We start from the raw sequence: 20,309 nt of genomic DNA, 5'->3' as shown, positions 1-20,309 counted from the left end.
TCATCTTTTCTTCCAACTAGTTGACCTGTCCTCCTTCTGTCTCTCAGATTTCTAATGTATTTATAAAATCTTTCTCATTTCCTTTGATGCCCTTTAAGTTATAACTCACTTTGCACTTTAGCCATTCTGATTTGGTCCCTTACTTGCTTGTGCTGTCTATTTATACTCTCCCTTAGACGTGTGTCGTGTTTCAAGTTTTTGTCCAATTCACTTTTGATTTCCAGGTCATTAGTGAGTTCTGAAGGCAAACATATTGGCCTCTTAACATCTATTGTCTGCATTGGGATAGTTGTACCTTTTCATTGTCTCCTTTAAAACTGTCAGCTAACCTGAATTCCTTTTTCCTTTAGAATTCCTTCCCAGGGGGACGTTACCTGCCAGTTCCCCCGGTCCACCTCTTTGAAGTTCCATTGTCTTTATTCAACAGCTCTCTTCTTTTTTTGATAGTAGAAATAGTGGGGTTCACGGAGGAAGTGGTTTGCTGCCAATGTCAGAGAGGGAAAGTAAAAATTACTCGTGCTGATTCTGTGATCTTTCCTAAGAAGTGAAATGTGCTTCAAAAATAGACAAAGAACAACGTCCAGCATTCGAAGTAAAGGTTGCAAGTTGTTGTTGGTTTGTGGGAGTTGTTTTCCTCCTGTACACCTTTTAAAACTCATTACTATAATGAACTTTCAAAACACCACTGTAACCCCCACAGTCAAGTGCGCTGAAGTAGAGCTGTTGGGAAAAAAAATATAAGTTAGTGTAATTTTGCACAGTGCCTTTCTACTCTCTGGTGGGGTTGGAAAGAAAAAAATACTTGCTTTGCAAGAGCAACTTATATTCAGAGCCTTTGAACTAATGTTCCTGCTCTGCTAGCTTTGTCCTCAGAGTATACAAGCACCTTTGCAGCTAACATTTTTGTAATCTATATCAAAACATGTTCTAGCATTTCAGAGGGAGATTAGCAGGATGAAATGCTGGCAGGCACACAGAGGGAAAACCACTTGTTTGTTTGTTTAAATATTTTACTGTGGAAGGCTGCTAGATATTTCCATTCTCCTTTTGGGAATGTTATGCTAACCATCTGAGGCCTCACTCTGTCTTCTTGTCTGCACTCCGTTCAGCTAGCACCCAACATAGTTCCTTCAAATACCATTAAAGAAAAAGGACGCATTAGTGTTGTCTAGGGTTAGAGCTGGGCCAGCCATTAGATGAGTGACAGATACTCTTTATTAACCCCTCTTCCTTCCCAAGGGAAATGACAAAGGGAATAAGAGAGAGAGAGAGACAAATTAGAAAAGAAAAATAAAACTCCTGTAATGAAAAAAAAAAAAAAAAAAAAAAAAAAAAAAGAAATACAAATATATTCAAAACCAATATTGAATCAAGCCCTTGATGGCAATCATGTCATTGACACCACTGATGCTGTGGCAGGCACTGGGGAAGTCCCAGACCAGATTTGGTGGCAGAGGGGAACTGGATTCTGGAACTGGATTCATGGGTCAGGTTCAAAGACAGAATGGACAAAGTCCTCCTTGAACTCTGACCATTGAAGAAGAGGGGACTGTGGTCCCTTGTGATCCCTCAGCTTTATCCAGGAGGTGATATCCATGGGATGGAATCTCTTGCTGGTCAGTTTAGGGTCACCTGTCCTGTCCACACCTCCTCACAGGTGCCACCTCTTTCTTACTGCACCACCCTCAATATGGTGCACAAGACTTAGCAATGACCTTGGTCTCCATAGAGGGAAGCAAGAGCCTCTGTGCACACCAGTCCTTGGTACTAACTCCAAACCTCAGTGACCTCACCGCTAGAAGCAGTCACTGTCTGTGCTAACATGCCCTGAACTTCAGAAAGTGCCATCACTGAGCAGAGGCTGAGCTGGGAAGTTAAATTATTGAGTAGAATCACTTCTGTTCTAGCCTAGATCAGGACCAATGTGCATATGTTAACTTCTGGCTATGAGCTTCCCCTGAAAACAAGAGCTGAAGCCTCAACCTTCCAGGCCCTGGTTAACATTCCTCCTCATATCCTTTGTATTTAGCGCTCACCTGAAGCGTACTGCGAAAGAGTGTAAGAACTCCACTGAGAATTAGACCCAAAATTGGATGCAATCCATGCCTGCAAATTCATATTTTGCTCCTAGACTGCATTTGCACACCCACTGGCCCTTGAACAGATAAGCAGGAGAATCAACAACCTGGCTTGCCGCTGCACTCGGCAGCCTGTAACCTCCCCATAGCTTTTGGCTCCCCCCAAGTTCTGTGACAAATTAAGAAGTGTTTGTATCTCTGCTGCACCGTGGCCTGTGTGAATGGGGAAGGGGGGGAACCTGTCAGTTCTGAAGGGCTTTGTATGGTGATGAGCTCGAGAGCTTTTTGATATTCATGGTGTGTTGTCATCTTCCTGCCGGTTTGCTTTGGGGAATCCACTGGTTGTGTTACAATGACCTAACATTTAACAGGCGGTTCAGACTGTTGCCATTTATTGAGTTCAGAAAGCAGTAGCTCATGAAAATGCTCGCAGTTGTGCAAGAAAATACTTAAAAAGATCCTAATGCAAAAAAATATATAGATATAAAAGCTAATAAGCCTGGTTTTGATGAATAAACAAACTCCTGAAGAGTTCATCTCTCAAGGCTTCTGATTATTTTTTTTAATGCTGTTTTGGCCCAGTGAAGCACAGAGCTCACAGCAGCAGAAGAGAGTTGGGATCTAAGGCTGCATGGGGGGCAAAAAAAAAAAAAGAAAGAAAAATTAAGGAAACAATAAGAATTCTCCTTATTGACCATCCAGATACGTGTTGGTGAGCAGAACAGAATAATCAGCTTGGAAGAGACCTTTGAGAGCATCATGTCCAACCTATCATCCAACACTATCTAATCAACTAATGGCACCAAGCACCCCATCAAGTCTCTTCCTAAACACCTTCAGTGATGATGACTCCACCACCTCCCTGGGCAGCCCATTCCAATGGCAAATAACTCTTCCATGAAGAACTTGTTCCTAACATCCAGCCTAAACCTCCCCTGGCACAGCTTGAGACTGTGTGCTCTTGTTCTGGTGCTGGTTGCCTGGGAGAAGCAACATTTATTTGCAAAAGCCCAGGCAGAAAACCTCTGAAAACAGACTCTGAAATCTCATCAAGAAAGCTAACTGATCCTATTGGCCCTTCTCTTACACATTAGATGGCATTAAGAATGCAAGTTCTATGCAGCTCTCTTCCATCCCCATCAATTTTAACAGCAGAGTTAACTCAGAAGACTTAATACTAAATACAAAAACATCCAATAAGATGGGAAGTTTTCTGCTGTTTGGTCCAGAACCTTCTTCTCAATCTTGTTCTTCTGGAAAATCTTCCTTTCCCCAAAGGTTTGCTCTGATCACCTTTAAAAGATTTATTTTTTTTTTTTTACTGTCATTCATAACTTTTGATTATTTTGATTTTTTATTTTTATCTAAGGTATCTGCATCATCTTATTGGCATAATCTAGTCGGGAAAGGAAGCTTCCTTATTGGAATGGGCTGCCCAGGGAGGTGGCGGAGTCGCCATCCTTGGAGATATTCAAGAAAAGACTGGACGAGGCATTTAGTGCCATGGGCCATGGTCTAGTTGATTGGATAGGGCTGGGTGATAGGTTGGACTTGGATGATCTTGGAGGTCTCTTCCAACCTGGTTTACTCATGAGTCTATGATTCTATTCCTCCACTGCAGCAATTGCAGTTATTGCCTCTTACAGCCCTCGAGCACACATTAATTTCTCTTTGAACACTTTCCATTTACCTCTATTGATTTGCCTCGTTTGATTTCACTTAACACTTCCTGTCTTCTCCCATCCCTTGTTGCTGAAATTCATCAACTTCATAGTTTTATCTTTTTGATCTTGCATTAGCCCTAATTATTATCCAAGCTGTAGTTTAAATACTGTGTCTTCCATGCCACTCATCAAAAAGGGAAGCGATGCTTTTTATGCCAGTATATTATATCCTGGCTGTCCCAAACTGTCTAATAGGAGGAGGTGATAGAGGGGACCAAAATTAAGCTACTGGGTATCTCTCAGGTGGGTTGTGGGTAGCAATAAGAGCAAGCTGAGTTCAGGTGCAGAAATTGGATATGTAGTTTTGAATCAAACTGAGGGAAGATGTTGCGTTTCTGAGGAAACATGTAAAGGTGATGGCTCTGGTTGTGTAAACTCTGCCTGAGATATCCAGGAAAATAGATATTTGCCCAGACTGTCAGTGAGCATGGCAGCTGTAGGAGAGGGCAGTGAGAGCTGATACTGTTTTTCACAGGGATGAGTTGAAAGGGAGTTTGTGGAGCCTGTCAGAGAGACTGGCTGTGACGAGTGATTTCTTCATTCTGATGGCTAGATTAGTTTTTACACTAGCCAAGGAACCACTCTTGTGTAAGTTATTACAGTGGCCTAGATAGGTACATGTTCCTGTGCCCAATCTGAGCATGTTTATAATTGGCTTTCCAGCATGAGTGCCACCATTTAGCAGTAAATAGTTATCTTTCTATTCCCTCCTTACGTTTTTAACTGCACTTTATATTTCACAAAGGTTTAGAAAAGAGAGGAAATTGCTCAACATGGATGTGTCCCAGATATCATACTTATCTCTTAATAACTAGATAAATCAACTTCTCTATTCTTTCAATATTATCTGTTTCCCTCCAGGTCTTATTCTTTATGTCTTATGTCCCTTTATCCAACTTCCTTAGCCGTCTTAGTTGCTTCTTCCTTCATCTTTCCTGCTGCTATAAAAATTTCCCCAGTGCTTTTCTTTGACTGTTTTTTTTCCCTCTTAGTGAGATCCTGCAGCAGGTTTTTCACTTCCACACTCTTCACATCTGTATAAACAACACACACACACAAAAGATTACAGTGTATCCATTCCTTCTCCCCATTCATAGCTGTCTTTCTGTAAGCTTTTAAAAAGAACAGAATATTCTAGTACTAAAGATACAGAAATATTTTGGTGAAATATACTGGACCAGTCATAGGAGAGCTGGTGCCATGGATAAAAGGAGCTAGTTAGCAGGTGGAAGAATGAAGTATTCAAAGCGTAAGACCCCAAGACTTTATGAGACAAAAAGTGCTTTGATCCCAGCAGTCTAATGCAATCTACCCAGCTATGAAAATCCTGCTGTGGGAATGTGCCTGGTATGGTGGAGTGTGAGGGTACCCCCCGGCAGCATGGGCTAAACCTGCTCCAGGGGCTGGAAGCATTTTGCTCTTGGTCATCTCCAAACATGGAGCTTGGAGTGTTTTAAGGCACTGCACTGAGTCAGCTCTGTACCCAGAACCAACCACAGCCTCCAAGAGCTCAGGCACAGGTGTTGGGAAAATCCAAGTCACTCATTGAGGCATCAATGCAATCAGATTTTGTTCCATGTAAGGCAGCTATGGCTGCTGCACCACATCCCTCAGCAGCTGCTGAAGGAAAAAGGACAGGGAAATGTTGGTGCATTGTCAGCAGCACTGTGAGAGTCAGCAGACTGAAATGAATACCATCTGTATCCCACTTAAATTCCTCTGTTTGCGACCGTGTGCACCACACGCCAGGATGGCATGCGTTCAAGGGAGTGCAGGAACTCTGACTGTGCCTCTTCTGTGAGTGGGCATGTGGCAGTTGTTGCATATTCACAGTGGGAAATAAATGTCATTGATTGTGTCCAATAGCCACAGGTAAGAAAAAAGCTCGGGTTTCATGCACTGACCTTCACAAATGAAGCACGCCAGGTTTGGCTCCTATTGTTCTTCTTACAGCCAAAATGTGGTGGGAGTTCAGACTCTAGCTGGGGTGTTAATTCCAAGAAAAGAGATGGTCTCAGGTGCTGCAGACCCCTTTGTCATTCAGAAGATGAGCAGAGGGTTGGCAGAGTCATGTCATGACTATTTTATTTTCAGTTGGTTTGATTTGGATTTGTTGGCTGCCCTCTGCCCTGGGTAACTCCATGAAGCATTTAATCACACAACTGCATTCAGTTTGGGCAATAAAGCTCCACACCAGTTCTGGTATTAATTGATTTTGGAAATCAGCAGCTGGACTGCAAGTTACCATTGAGCTCCAGAAGTGAGAGCCTGATTCAATTGCAGGGTTTACGGAACGGATTTTGAACATTTGGCAGATCCTCTTTAGGGGACAGTTGCTGCTAGTGGTGCGTGAGAGCTCTGGAAGCCCTCCTTTGCACAGTTGGATCATTAATAATGCAGGCTGAACCATGAACTCCTAATTGTCAGGCAGGTTGGAATGGGGGTTATCACTTACAGGCATCAACAAAATTGATTATTAAGTGCTGCGTGGTTGAAGCAGGACCTCACAGCTTGCAGGCTTCCTCCTTAGGCTGTGGGCAAGGGCAGCAATGTTGAAAGACAGAAGAAAGATGTTTCTATTGGCAGGTCTGGCACTTGCTGGACTTGCAGTTGCAGGGGAGTGGGAGTGCTGAGAAGGAGGCAAGTGCAAAAAGCAGGAGCAAGCTTTTGCTTGAGCCATATAAAAGCTGCTCTGCAGCTGAGGAACCTTCAGTTTGAGACAATGCTGAAACCATGAGAGGGCAGAACAGTGTGTGTGTGTGTCTGTGTGTTTGCTTATGCACGTGTGCTTGGGTGAGGAAGCTGAAACAAGAGACTGTTGTCTTGATCTGATTCAACCAGTTGACATTAATTGCATGGACTCTGTTCCTCTGCCTTTCCAAAAAAATCTACCAAAAAAATCTTCAGGAAAGATTAAACTGGTTTTGTATCTTGTTAGTATAAAGAATGGGAAGTGAAATCAGTTTCATGGCAGATAATATTCAGCAGACCCTCGTGTGTGCCACTCTGCATGACTTCTCTTGTAAGGTACAGCACCTGACCCGGGAGAACTGCCATGTAGCAGAGGTTGATAACACTAAAGGAAGTAAATTACTTTGTTCTGGTCTCAGATAAGCAAGTAATTATGATAAACTAATAGTTCTGGTGCTCTTTTGTCCTTGCTATTTAAAACAAAACCCTAACCCTTTTTCTCTCTCTGGTGGATGCTGTGATTCCAGGGTATCAGATTGCCTACCGCCTGGCCAGCAGCAGCCCCAACAAGTTCACAACGGTGGAAGTTGGCTCGACAGTCAGGCAGTTCACTGCTACAGACCTCACCCCTGAGTCAGCATACATCTTTCGGACATCTGCCAAGACCAGGCAGGGCTGGGGGGAGCCCTTGGAAGCCACGGTGATCACAACAGAAAAAAGAGGTAATGCCTGCAGCCGCAGGTTGTGGTGCTTTCTGTTGCCTGCCTTGAAGCCTGTGGCACTCTTAGGGGAATTTGAACAGCAGGCTAGAGCCTGTACACCACCTCCTTCTCACCCCATAAACCTGCCCCAAACCATAGCAACATCATGATTTGAGAAACCGGGTGAGCAAGACAGACTTTTATGAGACACGGTTCTTCTAACCTGCCGGGCTGTTGGAGATTGATTTTTCCATCAGCTGCTATATTGGCCATATGCAGCCTCCTCCTGCAGTTCAGACCATTTTTTCAGCTCTCTCGTTTTCTAGAAAGATTGCAATCTTAAGAAAGTAAGTGATGGATGAATTATATCGATTAGGGAATGCAAAATGAGGGGCAGTGATGTTGCAGAATTTCTCCGCGGCTCCTCCGTTGTAGCTCAGTCCTGACCTAATGTGTTAGTAATTATTCTGGCCTCTCACTGCTGCACACTCAAGTGGAGTGTTTGCATCTGGATCGCCCAGAATTTTTTCTGCCATATGAAATCTGCCATCAGCCATATAAAATGGTTTTTCACCTTCTGAATTTCCAGTCAAATTCTGTTCTGTAGGGAACCTACTTGAAGCAAGCAGGAGTTGCATTGTGTATAAGTGAAAGCAGATGCTTAGATACCAAACGTAGCAAACTGTGAAAGACACATAAGGTATTGCAGAGTCTGCTTTGCATCATTGCTTGTTTCTAATGCTTTGGCTCAAGTAACTGCTTGATTCTTCAGTCTTAGGACAGATCTCTAGAGCTGCCACTTTTTTTTGCTTGTGCATGAAGATTAATTTGTTGTTTGTTGTTTGCTTTCTTTGATTTTTAATTCAGAGCTGAGAGAAAATATATTGGTAGAGAACAGGAGGGTGGGTTTTCCTCTGGTCTTGTACCATATGCCGTGTTCCCCTGCAAAGCATGCATCTGAAAGGAGGCTGTAGACAGGCTGGGGTTGGTCTCTTCTCCCAGGCAACCAGCACCAGAACAAGAGGACACAGTCTCAAGCTGCACCAAGGGAAGCTTAGGCTTAAGGTGAGGAGAAAGTTCATCACAGAAAGAGTAATTGGCCACTGGAATATGCTGCCCAGGGAGGTGGTGGACTCACCATCCCTGGAGGTGTTCAAAAGAGGACTGGAGGTAGCACTTGGAGCCATGGTTTAGTTGTCATGAGGTGTTCAGGTATTAGGTAATAGGTTGGACTTGTTGACCTCTGAGGTCTTTTCCAACCTGGTTGATTCTGTGATCAGGTCTCTTGAGCTGGCAAAGTCAAAACTAGCCAGGGTAACTTCATGAGCATCACTCCTTTGTCCATCGCTGGATTTTGTGTCATGGGTACCTCTGACTCAGTGCGCTGCCTGGGTATTGATCTTGAAAAAAGCTTCTCCCTCAATAATTAGAACCATGCAAGTCCTGTGATTTGTAAAAGTCACAGTTCAGAGAGAAGCATGCTCCAGCAGTAACTAGGGCAGACCTCCATAGATGGCTTTCAATTGTTGTTAGCACTTTTGCATGTGCTTGCGTGCCTGCTCTTGGCTCTTGCCCAAGCCTTGCACTACAATACAACCAATTACATTTACTAAAGCTTAAAATGTGCCTACTAAGCAGCCTCTTGTTTAAAGTCCTTTCTACATCTTGCAAATACTATGGTGCAGGAATAAGGATTTCCCATGCCCACAATGGCTTCCTTATTATTTTCCTTAGAAGAGAAGATACTGGCCTGATGTTCAACCACCAGCAGTGAGGAACTGGGGGATATATTTCAACCTCAGGAGGTTCTACCTCAACATGAGGAGGAACTTCCCCACTGTGAGGGTCATGGAGCACTGGAACAGGCTCCCCAGAGGGATTGTGGAGTTGTCTCCTCTGGAGACTTTCAAGAGCCATCCGTATGCATTCCTGTGCAACCTGTGCTGGATTCTGTGGTCTTGCTCTGGCAGGGGGGTTGGACTCGAAGACCTAGAGAGGTCCCTTCCAACCCCTAACATCCTATGATCTTGTGATGCTGCTTCTGGCCTGTCTGGCTGCTGTTAAAATAGCTGCTGGCATTGCTCTCCAGGTCATATGCAGCCTTCCAAGTACATAACAGTGCAGTCCTCCAGGAAAGAACTGCTAGAGCTCTATTATGAAACTTTAAGTGCCTCTAGTAAAGATACTGTCCATCAAAACCATTTATCAGCTCAAGGTTTCTTCCACCCCTGACTGACTCCTGTCAAAAGGGGTGGAGGCTTAAAGTCCAGCCTGTGGAAGTTTCCAAGACAGCCCACCATGCCCTGTAAAGTGAATACTCACATTTCATTGCCTCCCCTTTGCAATAAAATATGCTTCCCAGACCATGCACAAGCTGTTGCTGGACAGGGAATAGCTCGAGGCAGAACTCCCACCTCTGCTGTGGGAACAATGATCCCTCCTTGCTATCAATGCTTTAGGGTTATCTTTAATAGTCATAGTGTAAAATGAGCTCTTTCTCTTTCTGATGGATGGCTTTGCATGCTGTGTTTCTAGGCATGCTATGGAACCCAGTCCCCAAGGCACTGAGATGTAACTGAAGTCATCCCATATGTAAATCATAGAGAGAAGAATGTGTAATCTCACCCCTCACGTGCGGGGGTGATAAATTTAGCCAGGGCATCTGTTATGCTACCAAATAAATGGATAGGTCTGAAAATCATAAACATGACAATGAATATTCTAGAGTGAAAAGATATTTCATTTCCATTAATAAATTAGGGCATTTAATGTCCTTGATATGAAGGGAGGCAGGCACAAAAATTCCCTTGAAAATTGGCAAAATTGGTCACTCTGGTCCTTTAAATTCCTTGGCTAATCCTAATACAAAGATTTCCTTTTCACAACACCTGTGGTTTACAGATCCCAAGTTGTATTGGAGCTGTTCTCTAGAGCTTCTTCTGTAGTACTTTGAGTCTACGTAGCAGTGTGTTAGCCTCCAGAATAGTGACCCACAGTGATCAGGGGACAACTTGAGTCCCAAGATGTAAATGTAACAAGAAATTAAAAGTAGTCCCTTGAATCACATGGCCTGGCCTTACATTCCTGCACAAACACTCACCTTAGCACTTGCTTGTGGCTAAACTCCTATAAATAAACTCTTTATACTAATGTTTTTGTACAAACAGTCAGGAAGTATATCTTGCAATGCAGGAGATTTTAAGATCTCCCATTAGCAACAGGAGGAAACCCAGTCATGGGAGACTGACTGCAAGATCTGACCTGCCCAAAACTGCAAGCTGGTTAAAGCTTATCAGCAGAGAGTTTTAAATCCCTGCACGACACTGGCTTCCTCTGATAGAATAACCCTGAGTACCTGTCTCAGCCTGTCAGTGTAAGGCATTGACCTTTTGCATTGTGCTTGGGCTGGTAGGCTGCTGGCACTGAGGGCTTCCTCCAGCTAATAGCTTACAAATCTTTGGGCACTGATGTCAGCAAGAGCATGCTGCAGAGAAATGCCAAAACATATAGGAAATGGTTTCAGGGGATGGCAGGGAAATGAAGTGCTTGCCAGAGAGAGCTGTGAGGAGTCAGGCAGGCAGAGGTGTGTTTATGGAAACAAGTGCTGATGAAGTTGAATTGAATTGCTTCTCAAAAGCAAGTCACTGCGGTGTCTCCAATCAATTTCTGCTTTATTACATGCCACACATTTTAATCAGAATCAATAATCTTCATGATAAACAATTAAACAATTATTCCTCACTCTATAGAGTTTCTCTATTGAAATCGATGGAGTGCAGAGACACCGTGATGGGAAAGGAGATCTGTGTTGGAGCAGGTGGGGACTGGCATGCTTACACCTGCATTGCCATTCCCTGCCTCATCTAAAGGTCTGAGCTTAATTACTCCAGAGAGATCTCCCTCAGCATTGGCACTGGCCGGTTTGACTTTGCAGGTTCAAGGCCAGTGGGTATGAAGGGAAGGATTGGGGACATCTGGAAGTGAACTGCAGCAGATACTAAAGCCCTAGCCCTACACCATCTCCAAGCTGAGGTTTGGGAGCAGCAGCCACAGCAAGAGCTGATGATGATTCCCAGTTCCTTGCCAGACAGAGCTGGTGCAGGAATTCACTACTAGCTTGGACTCTGCTGCACAGCAGCCTGTTCCAGCTCATCCATTTCTCTTCACGCCTCAACTGGGGAGCAGCTGGTGGAAGAGGATTCCATATAGCATGGGATGAATATAGTAAGCCCAGGTCAAAAAGTGAACTAGTTTAAGGCAAAGTCTGTCAGAAGAGCCATTACAGCTAGAAGCATGGCTGAGTTTCATTAAAGATTTCCTTGGTTTGCTTGGCTGCTGGTCCTAATGATTCTTCCTTAACCTGCCAGTCTCATACCCACACCAGTTTGAGATCTGTTGCTAGGAAGGTGTACATTCAATAGCGACCTTTTATGCAGAGAAAGAAGAATCCATTTTACTGCTCTTTGCAGTAAAAGGTTAGGGAATGGCTTGTATACTTCATGGGGCAAATCCAAAAGCTTCATCTCCTGTGGCATTGCTACTGTGAAAACGTGACCAGGCTGTCATTTTTTTTTATGTTAGCATTGACCTTCCCCTCAAAGCAGTAGCAAATTATGGTTTGATTGCAGAACGACCAGCACCTCCCAGGCTGGTGGTGACCCCACAGAGCGACGTGTCGTCACGGAGCCTGCTGTTGAAGTGGGTCCCTGGAAGCGATGGATCTTCACCCATACGATATTTTACTGTCCAAGTGCGAGAGCTGCCAAACGGAGCCTGGCAAACCTACTCCTCTTCCATCAGCCACGAGGCCACATCCTGCATTATTGAAAGGTAACATCTGATCCCAGGCTAGCGTAGAAATTCCCACGCTTACCACTCCCAACAGCTAGGAGCATCCCTCAGCTTCACAGTGGTTGTTTTTTTTGGGGTGAGAGGGTTTAAGTTAGGCCACTGCTGCCATTTTAGAGGTGATGTTATGAGCAGCAGTTGAGAGATTTGCTGAAGGTCATGCCAAAAAAATCTAATTAAAGTTGGATTGCAACGCATCCTTTTGAAGCACTCCCTGAAAGCTCAGCGCCATAGATAACACTACCCAGGCTAAACTAAATGTAACCACACAATGCTCTGTCAAATTCAACTAGTTAAAAATCCTTTCAGTGGTGACTGATGTTAAAATGCACTCTCGATGCTGCATTGCAATTATCTCTCTATAAGCTTTTCCAGATGAAATGAGAACCATTTTTATCTGTAGTTTCCATACTGAAGCATATAGATAGCATCAGGATGTTTAAACTTTGTTATTCAGGCTTCATTATATCCTCAGCAATGCTGCTGTAATTAAAGTCCTTGTAACATCTGTGATAGCATTTTGAGTGTCTATCAGAAGGTGCTTGTTTTGCTGTCCGTTTCCTCTGTTGACGAGCGAGTACAAATCAGATTATTTCTGAAAGGTGGTGAGCTTTTGGAGAATTGACTACTTAAAGATTCAGGTACAGATTGTTCAGGCCTGTTATAAAAACATCAGTGGCTGCAGTGTGTGGCAGCTCACTGGTCATGTGCCAGAAGATGCAGATGCCTCGCTATCATTTCCTCTAACTGTGCTGCAGAAAGAAGAAAACTTGGCAATTGAAAGTGCCAATATAGACCAAGTGCATTGAACTTGGGGGTGTTATGCCCACCCCGAGTTACACCCAGCGTCTTTCCAGTAAAATCAAGGGGACCAACTGTGTCACTTAAGCTTGAGAGCGAGATTACTGAAAACAAAAGATCAAGATGACTTGAATTATTCAGTTCCTCTGGGTGAGTAAGTGTCCTAATGGATGGCACCTGCTGAAAGTCCAGAGGAGCAGTCCAGGCGTGTTGTGAGTGCTGCCCATCAGAATGCGTTGTCTTGCGGCGTTTAATCATTCCTTACAGGTGATTTTACTTGGGTTTGCAGTCAGTGTTGCATCTGCCAGCTGATGGCTAGACACCACCAATTAATTAGCTAAATCCCCTGTAACTTAGAGCTCTGCACTTCTAGCCTCTGCGTGTGCCTCAAAAGGCAGCCTCCCCCACACCTTTCCCTGCCAAGACAAGACAGAAGACTCTTTGCAAAGGTTATGTCAGCTGGAAATCACTCTTTGCATATCTTAAGAGCATTGCACAGATAAAAGAGCTGCAGGGAACCTGTTGTTACTGTCTTTATTAAATAATCCAGGTAATAGCATTAATTAGAAATTCAGTAGGAATAAAGCACACTGATCAAATGGCATGGTCTAGAGGATTAGGCAGAAGGCTGGTGCTCTGAATTCCAGTGCCTGCTGGGCACATTACCTGCCTCCTGTCTACCAGCCATCCCTATCCATGCACTGACAATGAGCTGACCCACAGATGTGTGTCAGGATCTCTCAGGAAAAGCACCTTGAAAGCCAGGCTTTGCATAGCTGTACAGAGCTCATATAACAGCATTATCCTTCCTTTCCACCAAGTCCCAGTCACAGGCTGCCCTAAGAACTGCCTCTTTCTGGCTGCTTTCTGGAGCCTGATTCAGCTAAGAATCCCTACATATTCTCAGGAACTCAGGCCCTTGGGAACCTGAGGAGATGCTGATGGCAACAGGAGTATGAACACCCCCATGTCATGAGAAACTGAGGGAGGCTGCAAATTAAAAGCAGCATGGAGAAGAGACAAACTGCTCAATGACTTTAGTTGCCAATGGGCAAGTTCTCTGTAGAGGCTTGTTCCAAAGCAAGTTGTGAAGCTGCAGGGCCATTTCATCTCTCAGCCTTTTTGGGTTTTGCCTTGCACAGCCTGAACCCCTTCACCTCTTACAAACTGCGAGTGAAAGCAACCAACGACATTGGAGACAGCGACTTCAGTGCGGAGACTGAGGCGGTCACAACTCTGCAGGATGGTAAGCCAGGAGGGGAGGCATGCTGGGGGGGCATCATCATGGGATGGGCACTCCCCAGTGCTCCTGGGTTTTCTGGACACACTGCAATGTCTTCTCCACTGGGACCATGGAGTGAAAATTCAACAGTCAGTGCAATTTTGTTCTTAGGAGATTGATACAGGTAGTAATGAGATGTGGCTGAATTAAAACAGGCAGCCTTAAGTGTCCTGCTGTGCCCTCTGATAATGAATCATACTTTCAGGAGTCTCAAAATGGAATTAAACTGCATTTGATTGGCTTCCAAACTCTGCACTAACCATTATCTTTGCAGAAATTGAATAATTTACAAGAGATCATTAAAAATAAATGTAGAACCATGCATACATTTGAAGAAGTTTCTTCAATTGTTTTTACTCACAGTCCACATCAGTCTGCAAATATGGCAAAATTGCCAAGGTACAAGAAAGAGAAGCTCCCAGAAACACAAGCATTTAATCCTGCAGATCAGGGCTAATAAACTGTGAATGACATTGACAAGACTTTTATTTTTATCCTTAAGAGATCAGCTTCTAATTCCTTGATTGTATAAAGTCACTGTCTGAATGCAGAAGTAGCTCTGTTGTTTTGAATGGAGAAAAGAAGACTGCAAAGTATGAAAAAGCATCAGTAGTTACCCTTAGCCTGGGAAATGGAGTAATAGAGGGACACATATCTATGTACATGATGCTGGGGATTAGCCACTGTTTCACACTGCTTGAGGAATGGCAACTGAAGTATGATGTTGGGGTATAAAAATAGGAAATAATTTTGCAAAGGAATGCTTAAAGAGTCTGTTCTTGAAGTCAGAAAAGCAGAGGACAGAGCTCAGGAGTATGCTAAGTTGAACTAGAGCCTGTGTAACATCTGAATGATGTGCCTGGCAGCCTTTTAAAGACATCCTGACTCTCCACCTTCTTGACCAGCGGCTGCTGTGTGCGTGCAGCCTGTAACTGGTGCTGATGAGGCAGCAGGGGCTCACCGTTTCAGAAGTGAAAATTAAATTTTCACTCTTTGAATTTAGCTACAGTGAATCCAGAGTTGTGCTTGACCTCCTCTCAGTACAATGGGGAAACACTGTGAAAGCTTCTCACCTCCTTAACAAACTGAACATTTATTCCACCGAGCAAACTTGGTGCTGCCACCAGAGCATTGCGCTGTGGAGGGCTGTCAGCTCCTGATAAGCCTTCCATTCTTCATGTCTGAGCTGCTATAGTCTGTGTGTGTGTGTGTGCTACAGGCCATGGGCACAGGAATGGGTTAACCTGTGGGAAATCAAGCTGTCCTAACTAAAATAGTCTGTGACTGTGTGACAGAGACTCGTAAAACAAGATGGGCTTGCCCCAGCTGTAGCAAAAAATATCATACATGTAGTGGTTTAACTTCCTTTCAAATGTCTATCCAGTTGTTTGTGAAGGGCTGGCACGCTGCAGCTCCCTCCAGATTTATGCCTTCAGCTTTTCTCTTATTCCTGCTCAAGTTGCCAAGGCCACAGGTAGAGCAAAGGATGTATGAGAGGTGGCTGACTTCTGCCTGCATTGCAATATTCATGTCTACCACGTTGCTTTTGAGACCCACCACATAGCAGCTGGAATAGAAGATTTTCTTCAGTGGCAAAGAAAGAGAATTTGATGAACAAGCTGGCAGTTTTCCACCCTGTTGCTATAACTGCTTTGGTTTCTTTTCTTATTTAGTTCCAGGTGAACCACCCAGTTCTGTGTTAGTAACTCCCCACACCACTTCATCTGTCCTTGTGCAGTGGCAGGTAGGTAAAAAGAAAAACTTTGGTGTTTCTGGATCAATGCTTTCAGTTGCTTTGACTTGTTGGCCTTGTCCTGCAGTCCCCAGTTCAAGAGGTACAGTACTAGACTGCCTAGAAAGGCTGTGGAGTCGTCTTCTCCTGTGCAACCTGCTCTAGCTTGGGGGTTGGACTAGATGCTCTCCAGAGGTCCCTCCCAAACCACACCATCCCGGGATTCTGTGATTTTGTGATTCTGTTTTTCTGAGCTGGAAGTGTTGTAGTAAAGTTGAAGGATTGCAGCTATTTCCTTATTTTCCTAATCTAAGCATATATTGTAGTGGTGGATGGAAATTTCTGGCAGTTGCTTTTATGTTGTGCCTCATGAGGGGGAAATTTGGGAGGTAAAGGAGACTCTGTAACAATGCCCAAGTTCATTACTTGTACAGCTTCTCCCATCCTTTCACTGGTATCAATAGATGTGCATCTTCACATTGAAAGCATTCCACAGAGAGTGGTGTTGGTGAAGATCAGGTAATCAACAGCTCACTTTGGTTTGCATCACATGCTGCCTCCTTCAGCTGCTGAAATAATCAGAAGCACATGCTGTGCCTGAGATCCTCTTCATACCTTTGAGGAGCTCCATGTGCCCTTTTGGCTCTTTGAGGGCTAAAAACTGAGATGTCTTCAGAGAAAAGAAAGGAAGTCTAAGCTCTCCAGAATATCGCTGAGTTGGATGTGAAAGTATTCACACTGACTCTGCGTTATATATAGGCATTTCCTCTGCCTTCCTTCATCTTTCAACACCGGCCTCCTGGGAGATGCTGGAACATTTTGTGACCCAGTGCCTGAGGCTTCTTTTTGTGGAGTGAGCATTAACAGGGAGAACCCAGTAGGGTACTGCACGTTACCTGCCCACCCTGCTCCCCAGGCAGTGTCCCGCACTCATAGTAAGGATAACTTTGGACAGATTGTATTACAGTGAAAAATGTACATAGGAGTTTACAGTACAGATGGGGCTCCTTGAATTTTTTTTTTTTGGGGGGGGGGGGGGGGAAATATATGTATGAGGGTCTGTTTATTGCTCTGCAGCAGCACTTTAAAAATATGCCTGGCTCTGCTGCTGGGTTGCTTGGCCTACGTTCACGCAGCATAATCCTAAGCAACGACATTGCTTCCAGCATGTTGCACAAATCGAAGACATGTTGAGCAGTGTCACCAAAGGAATTGTGGAGGGATGTAAATCTGCTGCCCCACCTCCAAATAAACCCACAGGGAAGGTGGTGGGAGGGGGAAATAAAAGGTATACAGAGGGAGAGAGAGGACAAAGAGGATGCGAAGCAGGATGTGCCACAGAAATAAACATTCCCCCCAATTGACTGATTATTGGTGTGTAGTTAATGTGAAATAGGTGGTTGTTTAGGTAATTGGATGCTTTTTATTTCATGAAAATGAAATGGGGTGGTTTGTGCCAGGGCCATCTCCAGGGAGTTGTGGGCGATTATATGTCATTACTGCATGTATATTAATAGGTCCTGGTAATTTAGCTGTGCTATATTTATTTTATAATTATTTTTTTCCCCTCCCCAAATAAACAAAAATCTTCAGATCCCACAATAGCCTCCAATTAAGAGGAAGTTTCACAGCAGTCTCTAAGAACTAATGTAAACCGAAAGCAGCAGTCAGGCTAAATGGGAGAGTAGATTTCCAAGCAGAGCTAAATTTTTAACTTTGAGCCGTGTTAATAATTCACAAAACAAACTCTAGCTGCACTATCTGTGCTTTCAGCTGCTTGGTCCAATCAGTCCATTATTTTTAAATTTAAAAGTAGGAAGAAAAGAAGTCATTTCCATCGAGGTCTGTTGTATCAATAATGCAAGGTCATTTTGAATGTGCTGGGGGATGTTACAGTTAACATCAGGATCATGCACTGCTCTGCTTCTACCTTGGAGACAACACGTATTCAAATGTACATTTTAGTCTCCTTTTCCCTATTACTTTTAAGCAGCACAACAAATGTTTCTTTTGCTTCTGCACAGCATCACGGGGCTGCCACTCATCATCATTTTACCTATTGCAGCACATCCCTCAGGCCTTCCTACAAAATCCTAAATAATCCATTACATCAAAAGCAGAGTTTTGTCCATGAAAGACAGATAGGAAGGGGAAGACCTGACCTTTTAGCAGAGTACCCTTTTCAGGAGAGAATCGTCATTTCCATGGCAAGGAGAACGGTTTTCAAGCCATTTATTTTCTGAGCTTTCCTGTCTTCAATTTCAAGAAGGACAAAATGGAGAATCACATGACATTGTAAGAAAACAATGCTTGCTATCAACAAATCACTGTTGCACCACAACGAGGAATTAAGCTTTATCCTCTTTATATTAAGCTATATGGCAGAGTAGGGGGGGAGAGTTTCTTTCTCCTCTTCAGTAGTGCTTTCCTTTTAAGATTCTGTAGGATATTCCACCTCAGCCTTTCTTTTTCATAAAGAAAAAAAGGGTAATGGTTAAAATAGGAGAAGACATTGAATCTTTCCAAGAGCACTTTGCTTCTAGATAATAATTCACTGAAATACAAATCCATGTAATGTTCACGGTGGTGTTTTCATTGTGGGAGTGAACACAGCCTTTGGAGTCCTGCAGCTTCTCTTCCCCTTTGTAGTGATGCATTCAAAACGTTTCTTGGTGTGACAGAATAGAATAGAATAGAATTAGAATAGAATAGAATAGAATAGACCAGGTTGGAAGAGACCTTCAAGATCATCATGTCTAACCCATCAACCAATCCAACCCACCTAAACAACTAAACCATGGCACCAAGCACCCCATCAAGTCTCCTCCTGAACACCTCCTTCTACCCTGCCTATGGAGAAGGTAATCCTCATGCTTTGCATTGGGACTTCTCCCTGCCAGGACAAAAGGAAGCAAGGGCATCACTGTGATACGGAGCTCTTCTGTGCTAGAGCATCATCAGGGCTAAAGCAACTTCAGTATAGCAGAGAAAACAAAAGAGGAAAATCAGAAGATTGCAAAAGGAGAGGGAAAAGGTAGATCATGAAAGTTATACTATTAATTTCCAGTAAATCATATTATGCTCTGACTCAATGGTCTTGAAGGTCTTTTCCACTCTAAATAATTCTATGATTCTATAGCTCACCTTCACCTTGCTGAGGAGAACATTTCAGCTGGTCCACAAGTGATCATGCCACCAGGCAGCCCTGGAGACATCTGTTCCCTTTTTTTTGGTCTCTTTGCTCAGTCCCTTGAACAGGAGGCTCAAACTGTGGCTAGGAAAGTCTGTTTTACACGAGGTTGATTTATTTGCCTTGTAAAATAGAGTCTGAGAGGGAATATGATTGCCCTTTTTAAATTACATCACAGGCGTAAACACCCCATAGGGAGAAGAACAATTTAACCCAAAAGGCAATGTTAGGACAGGACCAAATGGTTATAAACTAGCTGTAAATTATTTAGATTCAAAATTAAACGAAGGTTTCTGATTGTCCAAGTAATGAAGTTCAAAACAGCTTTCCAATAGGAATACTGGAGAACAGAAAAAATGAGCTGCTTTGCAGGTGGATCCTGCTCTGTCAGGAAAAGGGCTTTAAGCAGCTGACTTTCTGCAGTCTTGAGAGCCTAGTCTTGATGATTCTAGAGGTTCCTCACAGTCCTGTGCTCTTAGATCATTCTGTAGTGCAGATGCTAAATAATGGGAAAGGTGATCAGAGCTTCTCCAAAGGATGGAGCATTATAATGAGCATGAAACAATAGTGAACGAGAGTCTCTAACCATACAGAGCAAGTATAGCAAGATCATGAGACTATTTGGATCGCCTTCAGCAGGCTCTAGGCAAGACAGCTGCAAAAGAAGCTGGCTTCTTGCAGGAGTGATTTCTGCTCTTTTCCTAGTAGTTGTGTCATTTTCTTATACTCTGGTTCACAGTTTTCTTTTTGGTTTCCATGAACTGCTTTTTTTTCCTACTGAATTCCTTCAGCCCTCAGCCCAAAAGCAAAGTCCTTTGCTTTGAGACAAGGGCAGCCCGCTCTCTCCTCTTGCCACCATAATAAAGTAATGGAAAATTCTTGTCACTTCTGGAAGCAGGATGTTAGATTATTAGCAACTCTCTTCTTCCCTTCCTTTCTTTCTTCATTAAAATTGCATGTGGCGTTACCTTCTTTGCATCAGCGTTCCAAAACAGTGCTTAATTTTTTCACAATGGACAGAAGGGTTTCCTTAGTAAAAGTTCTCAAGGCTGCTAGGGATTTTTCTGGATTAAAGGGAAGATCATCATTAAAATCCTCTTCATTTCTGCTTTCAGCCCCTTAAATTTCAGTACAAGAATCTTTAGAAGATGAATGGCTTGGGGTATATTTTCTTCTCTGCAGTTCTTAGCCTGTATTAGGCTCACAAAAGGATTTTTTTTCCCCAAACAAGAAAAATCCCTTGACTTGTCTCTATTTAAGCA

The 20,309-nt window shown here is 43.5% G+C and overlaps 1 protein-coding gene across 2 annotated transcripts in view; it reads left to right on the top strand.

Annotated features, from left to right (window-relative positions):
* The window catches only part of SDK1 (sidekick cell adhesion molecule 1), a 443,236-nt gene that overhangs the window by 370,812 nt on the left and 52,115 nt on the right, over window positions 1–20,309 (top strand). For both annotated transcript variants that reach the window (XM_054180334.1, XM_054180333.1), the window contains 4 exons: window positions 7,021–7,215; window positions 11,823–12,024; window positions 13,986–14,089; window positions 15,799–15,869. In XM_054180334.1, the coding sequence (XP_054036309.1) occupies window positions 7,021–7,215; window positions 11,823–12,024; window positions 13,986–14,089; window positions 15,799–15,869 (572 nt within the window). The remainder of the gene's footprint in view (window positions 1–7,020; window positions 7,216–11,822; window positions 12,025–13,985; window positions 14,090–15,798; window positions 15,870–20,309) is intronic.

Source organism: Dryobates pubescens, chromosome 4 (assembly GCF_014839835.1).
Source record: "Dryobates pubescens isolate bDryPub1 chromosome 4, bDryPub1.pri, whole genome shotgun sequence".
Lineage (NCBI taxonomy): Eukaryota > Metazoa > Chordata > Aves > Piciformes > Picidae > Dryobates > Dryobates pubescens.
This window is presented reverse-complemented; position numbering and strand designations above follow the sequence as displayed.